Source organism: Candoia aspera, chromosome 8 (genome assembly GCF_035149785.1).
Source record: "Candoia aspera isolate rCanAsp1 chromosome 8, rCanAsp1.hap2, whole genome shotgun sequence".
Taxonomy (NCBI): Eukaryota; Metazoa; Chordata; class Lepidosauria; order Squamata; family Boidae; genus Candoia; species Candoia aspera.
The window spans coordinates 46946685-46960848 of NC_086160.1; the positions used below are offsets into that span (position 1 = coordinate 46946685).

Here is a 14164-nt window from a genome sequence, read left to right on the forward strand (position 1 = left end):
ATGTCAGGATATGGCGAGATGGCATTGACTGTGCTTCTACATGACCTCCAGCAGACCCAGGATGGAGGTAATATATTCACCCTGGCCCTCCTCAGTCTCTCAGCAGCTTTCAATAACATCCTTCTGGGCTGGCTAACAGGACTGGGAATGGGAGGAACTATTCTTCCGTGGCTCTATCTTCTCCAAGGTCAATTCCAGTTGATGTTATGGAGGGAGATATCTAGCCCTAGAAATCATTGGTGAGGTCATCCATTGGCATGGGGTGAAACTTCATCAGTATGCTGATGATACTCAAGCATACATCTGTGCCTTAGGCATGGATTCATGAGATTTGTGGTTATTGAGATTTCACGGGGCCTTGATTTGGGTTTTTAGTTTTACTGGAATGCTTTATCTTTATTTTGTTTGTTGCCCAGAGCTTCCTTGGATAGATGGGAGGCCATATAAATTAGATTAATAACTAGAGTCGTTTGTCAAGATGAGCAGTGAAGAAATGTGATAAATAAACAAACAAACAAAATAGGGTGGAATACTTGCTCATCCTCAACCTGTTGGGGGTTATTACCTCACTGAATTATTGTAAGTGCATTCCTCATGTAAACTCCCAGTCACTGACCAAAACTCTGTCTCCAGCAATTTCAAGATGCCTGTTCCCAAGCAGTAGGACATAGCAAAGGGGAGACAGTTGGTTACATGTGCCTCAGCGGGTGCAAAAGGAAGACTATAGAGAGCATAGGGAATGTCCTTGAAGGACAGAAGGAAGAGCCACTACCAAGGCAACAATCAGACTTGAGGCAACCATCAGCAAGGCAACGATTAGCCCATTACAAGAAACTAATTTGAGTAAAAGTTTTCAGACAGGCCCCTCTCTAGTTCACACAAATATAAAGTGAGGGAGGGGGGGAAGGACATTCAGTCTTGCAAGATTCTGTTACTATAGCTGTTACAATAAAAGTAGTCCTGACCTATACGGCATTAGTTTCTTAGACCAGTGTACCTTAAAGGGCTGATAAAGACTGATGACTATGAATGAGATGTAACAATTTCACTTAAAAATGCAAAGACTTGACTTCTGGTGGGAACATGGCCAACGAAGCAGCTGTGTCCGCAGGCTGTGTGGGCAGAGCAGGCAACTTTGGGGGCTTTGGGGGGGGGCTTGACAGGCTTTTTCCTGGAGCCGACAGCTTTTTCATGTGAAGAAAAAGCTTGGAATCACCCCATCTACTCTCCAAAACGCCATCTTGTGGCCAGAGAATCGCAGCATTCGCAACGATCTGGTAAGAGACGATGGGAGGCGGGGGACGCCATCATTTTCACACTGCGTTTGTAGCCTTAAAGGGACAGTAAGTCAAGCCATCCCATTTCTAAATCACCCAGTTTATATATTTTTTAAGTTCATGTACCACAAGAGAGGCTTTCTACATCAAGAAAAAGTGGACTCTCTTGGTGCTTATCATTATTTTTGGATGAAATTTTTAATTTTTTAAAAAGTTTTGGCTTGTTTTCCCATTTAAAGATTAAGGATGACTGAGAATATATAATCGCCTTCCTGTTATTATTTTTGTACTGAATTTGAAGGATTGAATATTTTCCTACATGCTAGATTTGCTGTTTTGAATCTTCAGCTGTTTACTTTCTTTGGGACTTATTTGTTAGAGCACTTTCTCTTGCCAATTTCATTCAGACCTCTTTCATCAACCCATTAACTCCTATCTGCTGAGTCAAGTATCTAGGGGGCGCCATAATCTACTGCCTGAAGAATGGAGGATTTCAAGGAGATCTTCTCAAGAGCTTTGCTGTGAGCTTAAGCAGACTTTTAAAGAGATTCTCTCAGAGTGCCGCCAAGCTATTCTGCAGAATATTCAGGACATTGGAGAATATATTAGTTCTAAAGTATGTCATCTGGCTGAAGATGTTATGGAGGAAGATGGAGACTTTGGTAAAGATGGTTTTTTTACTGACAGCGAGAGTGAAGTAATGCCAGGCAAAGACTACATTTTGATGATGAAGGGGTTAAAACGACAATCCTGCAGACTACACAGAAAGTTGTTTTTCTGGGGGATTGTTGTGGCTTTCTGGGGAAATGTTATGGGAGAGAAGAGAACTTGTTTTGTGGGAGTTTTTTTGCTGAGAAGGCTGAGTTTTTAGGGGGGGCATTTGGGCTGTTTGATTCCTGTATGAAAAATGCCTTGTATATAAAATGGAAATATGTAAATGTTTCGACATATTTTGAAGTGGGGTAAAAATTTAAGAATGCTTAATTGGATTGATAATGAGACTTTTATGATTTTGTCTTTCTAATGACTTGGATTAAGATTTACTGGTTTCTTTATAAGGTTTGATTTTTAAGATTTATATCTATGAGGTTTAATAATAATTGATTTTTAGGTTTAATAACGTTAGGATTGTTGTAGTATTATTAACTAGGAAAAAATTAAGAATGTTTAATTGGATTGACAATGAGGCTTTTTATGATTTTATGTTTTTGTAATGATTTGGATTAAGATTTATGGTTTTTTTTAAGGTTTGATTTTTAAGATTTATAAAGTATCTATAAAGTATAATAATAATTACTTGGTTTTAGGTTTAATAGGGTCAAGATGGTTGTACTATTATTAATTAGAAAAGTAGACAATTTATATGTTTTTATAATTTGATTTTTACTATAGTAGACAGAAATATATAGAATAGTGTTAGGAAGAAAATAATTGAATAAAGGTTTTGTTTAGGGGAGGGAAGCTAGTTTAGACAATTATACATTTTTTTCTTTAATATAAAGGGAAGGAGCAAGTACTTAGTGACTTTTATGTGTGCTGATGGATTGATTTATAGAAATAATGTGATCTTGGTTTGATACAGAGTAAGGGATTGATTATGGAAATTGCTATATATTCTTGCTGTTGAAAGTTGGAAGTCACTTCTTATGTAAACTTTATTTTTTTTTCTTCTTATGTTTCTCTTAGTTCTTTTTCTTTTTGTGGGGTTTTTGTTTTTTGCTATTTTGTAGTTTTTATCTTTGCTTTAAACTTAATAAAATCCTTATAAAAAAATGCAAAGATTTCTGTGTTGGTTCACTGGACATGACTGTTTCTTTGTCCTGTGAATGAGTCCGCAGAATGCTTTTGTTCATAGATTGTAAAGCCTGGTGTTGTCATTTTGTGTTGCACTATAATGTTTTATTAGTCCATGCAAGACTTGAACATAGTAGCCTTTGCCTGTGATAAAAAAGAACATTAGCCTATTGTTTGAACTTAGCAAGTAGGTGAGGTAGAGTCTGCTTTCATCTATAGAAACATAGGTAGAGAGGTAATTTTAAAAAAAATACTGCAAAGGAATGGAAGAAATACAGGGACCATAATTTTTGCCTACCACCTGGCTAAAATGGAAGAAACATTGTCAGCATAATTTGAACCTACCAGATAGGTTGGCTTGTTCATCCCTAGGAAGGAGGTACTAATTGAAAAGAATGTTGATGAGATGGGGGGGGGTTATCATGTTAATATTTTGGCTGACCACCTTATTTAAAGAACTGGAAAAGATTTTTTCTATTAAGGAGAATGAAAAATCCTGATAACTGCTAATGAGAATCTGTTTTCCCTTCGAGGTTTTAATTGTTTTCATAAAAGTTCATAAAAGTTTTAAGATCAATCCAATATCTATAGAGATTGGCTGGTAAGTAACAGTCTGCATGAATTGTTACTTTGAGTACATCAAGGCCCCAGAATGAAAAAGAGTGGAGCAATCAACTTGCCAGAGCACTTCAAAAATTTTGTTGTGTCACAACACAGAATGATGATGTTATTTGGGAATTGTTTTCTCCAGGTAGAATCTGTCTTTCCCTATGTAGTTTAGCTGGAAGAAGTTACTGTAGATGTTCATCCAAGAGAAGTGCTGGGACCCAGAAAATAGTATTTTCAGAGGTAGTCCCTCACTTTGGAATAGCTTGTTTTAATCAGCTGATATTATATGCTACTTACTGTTGTACAAGGAGTTGGCATACAAGTTTTTGTAAATAAATACATTCCAAGTTTTATGCTTCTAGAATATAGTTACCTCAAAAAATTTCAACAGAACATTTTGACTGAAACTTCTTTATTCCAAATTCAAAAGAAAACATTTTCCATTCCATCTATACCCTTATTCTATACTACAGTCAAAAGTTTCACTGACAACTTTTAAAGAAGCACTTAACGTAGTGAATGACATGTTCAATTTAACAGGCTGAACCATATTTTCTGAATATACCTAACTATGCATAAAGATTATTCTAATATATTTCTATTTTGCTTAAGCACACTTCTAATCAAACTAACTTCTGTATGTAATCTTTTTCTAAAAAGACAAATCAATAAATGGTTTAAAACAATTCTAACAACTATGACAAAAATATTCATATATTCCCACCAATACTAACCATTTTCCTAAATGTAAATCCTGTCTTATGCACTTAAACCGTTTTAGATTCTTTTGTAATTAAAAATAGCAGACAGACTGTTCAGGATAATTGTATACATTTTATACATCAAAATCAGGATATAATTATGCACACAATAATAACTGAATCCTTTATTAACAGAATATTGAACTGATACTGTATCTTGATATGTACCTTACTGGGTTTCTTTATCTTCAATTTTCCTGCTTTTATGACTTTAGTAGAACCCTGCAATTCTAAAATGAAGCAAAAGTACAGTAGTTAAATCACTGAAGCTTGATTTAAACTGATTCAGTTGAGTAGTACTGTATATTTTGTTTTATTGTAAGCAGCCCAGAGTCCCCCTGTTGGGGAGAGATGGGCGGTGAATAAATTTATAAATAAATATTTAGCAGGTATCAATAGCATCAAATTATTTGTACATAATTTATTTTTGAAATAGTCTACTAACATGTTTGAAAATTAACGGTTTCTTAGAAAATCTAAAATACAATGCTTAAAAATAGATAGCAATCGTTTTATAAGCTCTTTACCCACATCAACATACATTTTATTAAACTTGAAGCCTAAGCCTGCAACCTTATATCTGTTTCTCCATCATGTCTCCATAGGCATGCTAAGTGAAGGTTTCAACAGTTCAAATCCAACATATCTAGAGGGCATGAGGTTGAGGAAGTCTGTTCTTCATACTTAACTAAGAATACATGCATCAAGATTTGGTTCTGCGTAAAGATGCATAGGCTTGCACTAGAAAAACAGAAATTATCATCCCACAGCCTTTATGGCATTGAATTAGGAAAGTACTTCAAGAGGGAACAAGTAAATATATTACAAAGTACAGGTACCCAGAAATCTTAATTAATGAAAGCACTAAAATGAGGTTATTAGAAACAACAGGTAAAAAATAACGGATTGTTTCTAGAGAAATGCATATGGAAGTGTTTAACCGAATGTGATTATCCTTTGTTTCCTTGCCTCAGTACCCCCATTGCCCATTTAGCAAACAAGTTTCATTCCAATGACCAGGTTGTTAAGTGAAATGGTCGCTAAGTGAACATGTAATTGAGACAGAGAGAGAGACAGAGAGGCTGCAAAAATCACTGGTTCCTGCCATCTCTTTCAGATAGCTTCTGGATTGTATGGCTTAGGAAACCAAAATGACTGGCTTATCAATTTCTGCCACTCCAATTATTTCTCCATAGCTAACACTGTCTTCAAACAAACCAAAACGATGCCTCTATACATGGACATCACCAGATGGAATATACAGAAATCAAATCAGCTATATTATTACTAAAAAGAGGTAGAGGAGCTCAATTATAGCAAAGACTTGGCTAGGTGCTGACTGTCGAACAGATCACAAACTGCTCATGTGCAAGCTCCAAGTTAAGCTAAAGAAGAAAGATGATATGATCCTGAACATATACCCATTGTTTTTAAGAATTGCTTTGAAGTCCTGAGCCTCACTGATAGAGAACTAGAGAAATTATGGAATGAATGTAAAGAACTTAAAGAAGTTGTTAATTGTGAAAATTGCCAAGAAGAGAAGCCAAGAAACATAAATATCTCAGGAAGGAACTTTAGGAAGAGTTTCAGAGAGCAGAAGAGACAAAAAGCAATATTACAACATCTGTAAAGACACTGAAGATGGAAACAGGCTAGAAAAACAAAGGAAATCTTTCAAAAGACCTCTGAACTCAGAAGAATGTTCCAACCTTGAATTGATATGCTAAAGGACACCAATGGACAGATAGTAAACGATTCAAAGGAGATCTAATAAAAATGGAAGGTGTATACTGAAGTACTGTAGACATGCCAACATCCAAGATACAGTACCTAAGAAGATATTCCCTACTTACAAGAAGCTCTAGTACTAGAAGATGAAGTTAGATCAGTACTCCAGTCATTGCCAAGTCAGAAGACTATAGGAATTGATGGAATGCCCTCTGAAATAAAATATGTCAAGAAAGAAAAGAAGAATCAGTGAAGGTTCTAACTAAGCTATGTCAGCAAATCTGGAGAATGATACAGTGGCCAACAGATTGCAAGAGGTCAATCTACATTCCAATCCCACCCCCACCCAAATGAGACTTAACAGTGTGTGCAAACTATCGTAGAAAATCCTTAATATCACATGCTAGCAAAATAATACTTAGGATCATCCAACACTGATTAGAGCCCTACATGGAAAAAGAGATGCCAGATGTTCAAACTGGCTTTAAAAAGGGCTAAGGAACAAGAGACATTATTGCTGATGCATGCTGGATAATCCAAAGAATACCAAAAAGAAGTCAGTATGTGCTTCAATGACTACAGAAAAGCCTTCAACTATGTTGATCACATTAAGCTATGGAATGTGCTAAAAAAAATGGGAATCCCAGAACATGAAGCATTAGTATGACCAGAACATAGTGAAACAGACCTGCTGTTAAGAGTATGGATGGTCAGCAGGAGGGGGCCCCTATCCAGGGGGGAAAACGCATGCATAGTTTAGAAGCTTTGAACTGTCCTTCAAAGAAACTCAGAGCAGACCCGCCTTCAGTTTGGGGTTTATCTGTCTGGGTTTCCCACGCTCCTTCAATTTGGTAGGGTTTTCTGTCTACTATAGTGGTCAATAAACAGTAGAGACAATCTCGTCATCTCAGCATGGTTTTTTGCTTAAGTCAGGACATCAATCCTACCAAACTGAAGGAGTGTGGGAAACCCAGACAGATAAACCCCAAACTCAAGGCGGGTCTGCTCTGAGTTTCTTTGAAGGACAGTTCAAAGCTTCTAAACTATGCATGCGTTGTCCCTCCTGGATAGGGGCCCCCTCCTGCTGACCATCCATACTCATAACACCTGCTCCAGGTTGGCAAAGGAGTGCAAGGCTGTATACTCTCCCCTTACTTATTCAATCTACATATGTCAAATACATATTAAGGGAAGCTAGTTTTAAAACTGGAGGAAGAAACATCAATAATCTGCGTTATGCTGATGACACTACCACAATAGCTGAAAATGCAAACACTCTAGAAGCTCTAAGTAATAAAAGGCAAAGAGCACAGTGAAAAAATGGGACTAAAATTAAATATAAAGAAAACGAAGCTAATGACAACAGGTAGAACAACCAATCTTAGAACTGACAATGAAGATAACAAAGTGGTGGCTAGCTTCTGTCTTTTAAGATCAGCCATCAACAGTAAAGCAACACACAGTCAAGAAATACGCTGCAGGTTGGCACTTGGCAGCCATGAAGGTCTTGGAAAAGTTATTTAAATGCCATGATGCGATTACACCTACAAAGACCAGAACAGTGCATGCCATGGTATTCCTGTGACACTATGAAAGTGAAAATTAGACTCTGAACAAGCAGAATAGGAAGACTAGTGACACTTTTGAACTCTGGCATTGGAGAAGACGCCTGAGAATACCATGGATAGCCAAGAAAACAAACAAATGGATCATCGCACAAATCAAACCAGAGTTCTCACTCGAGGCACAAATGACAAGGCTCGAATTATCCTACTTTGAACACATTTTGCAAATACCTAGCTCTCTGGAGAGAAGGTTCTAATCTTGGGAAAGACAGAAGGAAAGAGAAGATGATGATGATGACCTGCGGCAAGATGGACGGAGGTTACAGTTACAGTGGCAATGAATGCACCGTTGGAAGAACTGAAAGACCAGGTTAGGGAAAATCTATCTATGTGGTTGCTAGGAGTCAAAAACAAATTGATGGCACGTAATCAACTTTAACTTGTATGCTTGTTCATAACGAGGTGGAGCTAGTCAACAGTTTTAAGGAACCAGTTTGTTGATGACACCAAATCGTTTTGAGTGTTTAAATGAAAAAGCACAATGAGCACAATTATGCTGACTGTAATAACAAATGAAATATATCACCACATGCCAGTAAGCTCACAGATATCATTAAGATTTATAACTAATGTATTAAATGAAAGTAGAAATATAAAATATTATTAAAATGCCTTTTATATTCCTTTTTTTTTTTTAAGAAATAGTCACAGGTATTCCACATTAAAGATGTTTGGTGTTCTGTTCTCTTCAAGATGTTTAAGAAACACTTAATTAGACAACCATTAGGTCCGTCACATCTCCATGATCTGTACTTCCAAATATCATCTATAAATTCTAGCGGCTTTGCTACCAGTTAGACCTTCCAGTCTTCATTCTCACAACTCCAAAATACGCCACACCCCTTCCTAATCTGACCGCGTATGCAACTTCGCACAGCAGAACTCCTTAAGGTCGGCTCGACAACCGAGCCCACGCCTTTTCTCCATAGCTCGTGTCACTTGGGGTCAATACTGAAGGGGAAGAGAGGGGGGAGTTTAAAGAAACCTGAGACTGAGACGCCGCTAAAAGCGCCGCACGACTGACCGTCATTCCGACACCCGCGCCAGCCAAAACAAACAAACAAACAAACAGACGAAAGCGCTGCTACTAAATTTGACACCTTCTTACATCTAATGCCACCCCCTCCCCGCCACCTGCAGCGGCCCTTCTCACCCGGATCCTGCGAAGTTAACTCGCCGCCTGCGGAAGCGTTGGAAGGAGATAAACTACTACCAGAGTTGGGGGGAGGTTTCCAGCGCGTCCAGGGATTCTCCTTAGGCGGTGGGGCCTCGACCACATGAGACTGCTGCGGCCTCCCCTGTTGCCACTTGTCGTTGTCTTCATCGTCCTCTTGCTGTCGTTGCAACTGCAACCCCTCGGCGGAGCCACTGTCCTGGGAAGCTTCGGTTACTTGGCTGGAAGCAAGCAGGAGCTGCTCCCGATGGTTCTCTTCGAGTAACCAGGCCCCACCATTACTCTTCTCCGCACCCCGAACTGGTGGCTGCGGGGCAGCCGCTGACATGCCGAGAGGGAGCTGCCGCGCTGTCCTCCTCCCCCTCCGTTCCCTGTTGGGCTGCAGTGAGGAGAGAAGCGGGGCGCTGAAAGCTGGGAACGAAACTAAAAGAAGCCCCGTGCTGGGGGCCTTGCCCGCCCCAAGGGGGCTGAGGCTGGAGGGGAAGCGCCCCCCCCGCCTGAACAGCGGCCTCCGGGGGCGGCGTTGTTCATACACCTCACCGGGTGGTTCAACCGCCGCCACCCCGTGGCGGGGAGGAAGAGAGAGACAGCGCGCCGCGCGCGGGGAAAAATCTAGGGTTCCCGTCGAGGATGGGGTAGTTGAGAGAGTCAGTTTTCGAGGGCCTGGTTAACTCCGTCACAGCTGTCGCGTGCGTGCTCTCGCGCGCCGGGGGCGGGGCGGGGCGGGTGGGAAAGGGGCGGGGATAGAGCCCAGGAGGGAATAAAAGGAGGGGGAAGGCGAAGAATTACTGAGCGCGGCGATCGCTAAAAATAGGCGGAGTCTCCAAGCTCTTCGACGCCTTGTGACATCACAACGGCCGGCAGAGCAGAGTGGAGCGCGTCCTTATTTTTCATCTCACTTTGGGTTTTTTCCGCTGAGGTGGTGGAGAATTTAATTAAAAGGGATGAAAAGTATTTCTCGGCCAAGGACCTCTGTGTGGGAGATGCTCACGTGGAAGCTACTTAATTTGTCCTGAGAAGCAGCTTTGGAAAAAATAAATCTAGGACTCCCATCTCTCCAGTGTGATGAGGAACTATCGATGATCACTCTTTCACTACGATTTATGAACCAGTTAGGTATCAATTAATGCTATTTTGCCCACGCTTAACTGTTTTCGAATCAGAATATCATGGGGTGCTTTGTCAAATAATGTTTAGTTGAAATAAAGATCCATCTATAATATTCCCACGATCTATTGTGAAAGTAACCTGATGAAAACATGAAATCGATGACTTCTGGTAATTATATTGTTTTCAAGGTACTTACAAACACGTCTTTTTTATGATCTGCTCTAGAATGTCATACTGGCTGGACTATTGTTTGCTGGATTTTCCTTTCCCCAGTTTTTGAACGCAGGGACAATTGCTTTCTTGTCAGCTTTCCAGGATTATGGTGGTTCAGTCAGACGATCATCTAGGTCCTTCAGTACCTTAGGACGCAATTCATTTGGTCTTGATTTAAACTCAAAGTAAAAAGAAAAAAAAAAATTCCTGGCCATATTTTTATCCCTTTCAAGTTCAGTCCTGCCCTTTTGTCATGCTTTGTTTTTTTCTGGTGGAGCAGTTTTTTTTTTTTAATTGAAGAAGACTGGAGTTGAGAAGCTCCAACTTTTTGTTAGCAGTTTGCTTTCTTTATTGAACAGCTGGTTTCTGATTCTTTTTCTGTTGCTGTTATATCTAAAGCAGACCTTTTGTTATTCTTAGCATCCCTTGCTAACATTAAGCTTATTCTGAGATTTTGCTTTCTTGATATGAGCTCTACAGTTCTGGTCGCCTGTCTATACCGTTTCTTTGTGACCTAATACTTTTTCCATTTCTTGTATGCTGATCCAATAATTATGATGGACTGAAGTGGGAGATAAAAATGTAGTTTACTTCAGCTTCCTTGTCACCCTCTTCCTCCATAGCATTTTAAGAAGTTGGGCAAATTTACTTCAACACATTTTAGATGCTGTATTCCTATGTGATTAGAAACTAAAATTTTTTACCAATACTGTAATTCATTATATGCAGCCTACGAAATAAATCAGAGGTGTTGTTTGAGAATGTACCATACTGTATTTATACTAAGGATACAATATGGTCCACAAACAGGAGACAGTTTAGAAATCAAACATTTTAATATAAAATGCTTCCATTTCAGAATTTACTGAATCCAATAAATTCATAATTAAGCTTATTTTGATCATCCAATTCAGGTACTTTCATTAGGCCAAATTGTTAGATGAGTATATGAAGGCATTTTACGTACTGTTATGTCAGACATTTTGTAAGGTTTTAATTGGAAAATATAAAATATAATTCAAACAAATTATACAACATTTTAAAACTAATTTTCATTTAAGTCATATCATTTAAAAAGTATTGTTTTAAACAGTAAAATGCTAGGCTAAAATATGCTATACTGTATTCAAACATAGTAAGACTGTATCATCTCTGTTATCATGAAAAGTTATTTACCAGTTCTTGAAGGATAGGACCCTACTTTTACATTTGGAGTTTGGCCAATATTTTTACAAGATTTTATTGAGATGAAGCACATGGCCATGTTTATATGCAGAATTCACTTAACTGATACTTAAATATATCATAAAAGCATGCTCTACTTCTATCAAAACATTTGTTAGTGGCATAGTAATATTTATTACTACGAAAACAGTTTTTGTGGCTTTCTGTGGCAGATGGCATTTAAACACTTTCAGCCTAATCAGTATACACTGGATCTAGCTCTAGATGAGTTAGAGGAACACTTTTAAAAGAGGCAGTAACCAGAATATTTGGCAAGATTTCCACAACTAGTAAGAAAAGTAAGTTTCTCCAAAAAACAAAGTCCTTTTCAAAAGCAAGGCACTAGTTTAACAATGTAGACTTCTATATTAAGTTCTACTTGAAGCAACCTTTCTTTTAAATACTAGCTGAAAAACTAGAAAACTTCATTTTTATGCATAGCACTTTTATTTATTTAATGCTCCGCTTTTTAATTTTTGGGGATGGGGTATGCCTTCAATTCAGTGTTGATTCCTGGTGATTTCCTGGACTAGTCCCTGCAGTAATGCCCCATTACAACCTAACAACTCTCAGCAGCTTCCATTTTATATAACAAAGAATGCAAAACCTCAACAGCATGTCCATAGCATTATAAATGTGCATCTTTTAGCTTTGGCTACTCTCCCCACTTGGAAGCATGGGACCAAAAGTCATTTATCCCTAAAGGATCTAAGGGATTGGGTTGATTCTGGTTGGAACAGGTGGTCCTACAGGTATCAAGCCATGAAGGGTTATATAGGTGAACAATAGCAAACCTGCTCTTTCATGGGCAGTGCTTGCCCTTCTGGTGTTGACAGAGAATCCTGCTATATAAACAGCAACTCTATCCTACTGGGGTTAAGCTTCAATCTCTTCTCTCCCATTCAGACCCTTACAGCCTCTCCTCCATAGCCTGGGATGGAGATATAATATTTAGTATCATCAGCATACTGATAACACAACATTCCAAATTGTCAGATGACCCATTCCAGCAATTTCATGTTGATGTTAAAGAGAAGACAGGACCAATTCCTGTGGTATCCCACATTGCAGAAGCCACCATGATGATCTCATCCTACCCAACCCCGAATGAAACTGCCCCCTGAGGGAATGGATCCATTGCAAAACAGTGCTTATCCCCAATTCATGTAGGCCACATTCAATAGTACTAAAAGTGCAAACAGATTTAACAGGATCAAGAGGGGCACACTACTCTCTTCTAGATCCTGATCCAAGAAAATGACCAGTGCAGTCTGTCTGTATTCAGGTCTGAACCCTGAGCGAAAAGGGTTCATATAATCTACTGTACTTCTTCTAGGGTGTTGCCATCTGTCACTACTGTCTCAACAACCATCCCTAAAAAAAGGAGACTGGATAATTATCTAAACTCCCAGGAATGGCCTTTTCAGAAAGGGCACACCACACTGTCCTTCAAGTGTACTGGTAATTCCCCATCCTGTAAGGAGGCCTTGACAGTCTCTGGGATCCAAGGAGTTACTTCTTTATTTGTTCCTTACAATAGCAAGGTCAGGTAGGGGCTCAAAGCACTGGTAGCAGGAGACAACCTAGCCAGCACCCTAGCCACTTCCTTGGAGTTTAGGCATCTGAACCATCCAAATAGATCCTCCATTTCCACAGAGATCATGGATGGCTAATAATTGTAATTGGATCAGGGCTTATCCAATCATGGTAATGAGGGTGATGGAAATCCCCTCTATTTCCAGATCACCTAAACAAAACCAAAATATTTTTTTCTATTTTTACTCTTCAAAGATAGTTGACATAAACTTAACAACTATGATTTTTTCCACTGAGCGCAATTGGCTTTACTCATAGATCAGAGGGTTAAGTATAACTTTAATTAGATACAATCTAACTTCAGTCAAAGCAAAGCAAAGGGTATTTGCCAAGTGCATCAATTTAGTCTGATCTTTTAAACAGAGCATCTATATTAAAGTTGACTTCTTCCATTACTTGCTTAATCGATGTTGCTCATATGGGCTGCACTTCAGTTCTTTATCTTCATTTTAAATATTGTACAGAATTGCTTTTTATCTTTATTAGATTTTTTTTTTTGTGCCTTCGAGTCTGTGCTGACTCCTGGCAACTGCCTGGACAAGTCCCTCCAGTTTTCTTGGTAATGTTTTCAGAAGGACTAGAAGTCACAGTCTCCCAGTTTCTAGCCTGGTGCCTGAACCACTACACTAAACTGGCTCTCGGAATAAAAACAGTATAATAATAATTTAGGAGATCAGTTTAAAAAATGCTTAGGTCCAAAAGTGTCTTGCACTAGTAGAAACACAATTCTGCTAGCCCAAGGCAAACACCCTGTATTCTGGCCATTTTTTCATTCTCCTACAATCTTGAATATTGCCACCCCTTTCTACTCTAGAGGAACTATTAAAAATAGGGGGCAAAACAGGAAATTTTAGTTGTGAAGAGTCAGGAAAAACCTGTTGCACATGATTATCAGAACACTTAACTTAAAATTCCAATGGTAAAAAGTACTTTTAAGGTTTGGCAGAAGCAATATTCTGCACTGAAAGAATGTTGAGTTCTCATAGGAAAGTTACTGCAAAATGTTATAAATCAATAGAAGCAAGGAACTGCAGCATAACCTCTTTTCTTAGT

The 14164-nt window shown here is 38.8% G+C and overlaps 1 protein-coding gene across 2 annotated transcripts in view; it reads right to left on the reverse strand.

Moving 5' to 3' along the window:
* The window catches only part of LARP1B (La ribonucleoprotein 1B), a 57051-nt gene extending 47390 nt beyond the window's left edge, over positions 1 to 9661 (reverse strand). Inside the window, exons 1-2 of one of the 2 annotated variants that reach the window (XM_063310092.1) lie at positions 9008 to 9661; positions 4610 to 4671 (exon numbers count right to left, since the gene is read on the reverse strand). In XM_063310092.1, the coding sequence (XP_063166162.1) occupies positions 4610 to 4671; positions 9008 to 9296 (351 nt within the window). In that variant the 5' untranslated portion in view covers positions 9297 to 9661. Of the gene's footprint in view, positions 1 to 4609; positions 4672 to 8947 lie in introns of both variants that reach the window. The other variant, XM_063310091.1, reaches the window with a different exon arrangement.
* Between the last annotated feature and the right edge of the window lie 4503 nt (positions 9662 to 14164).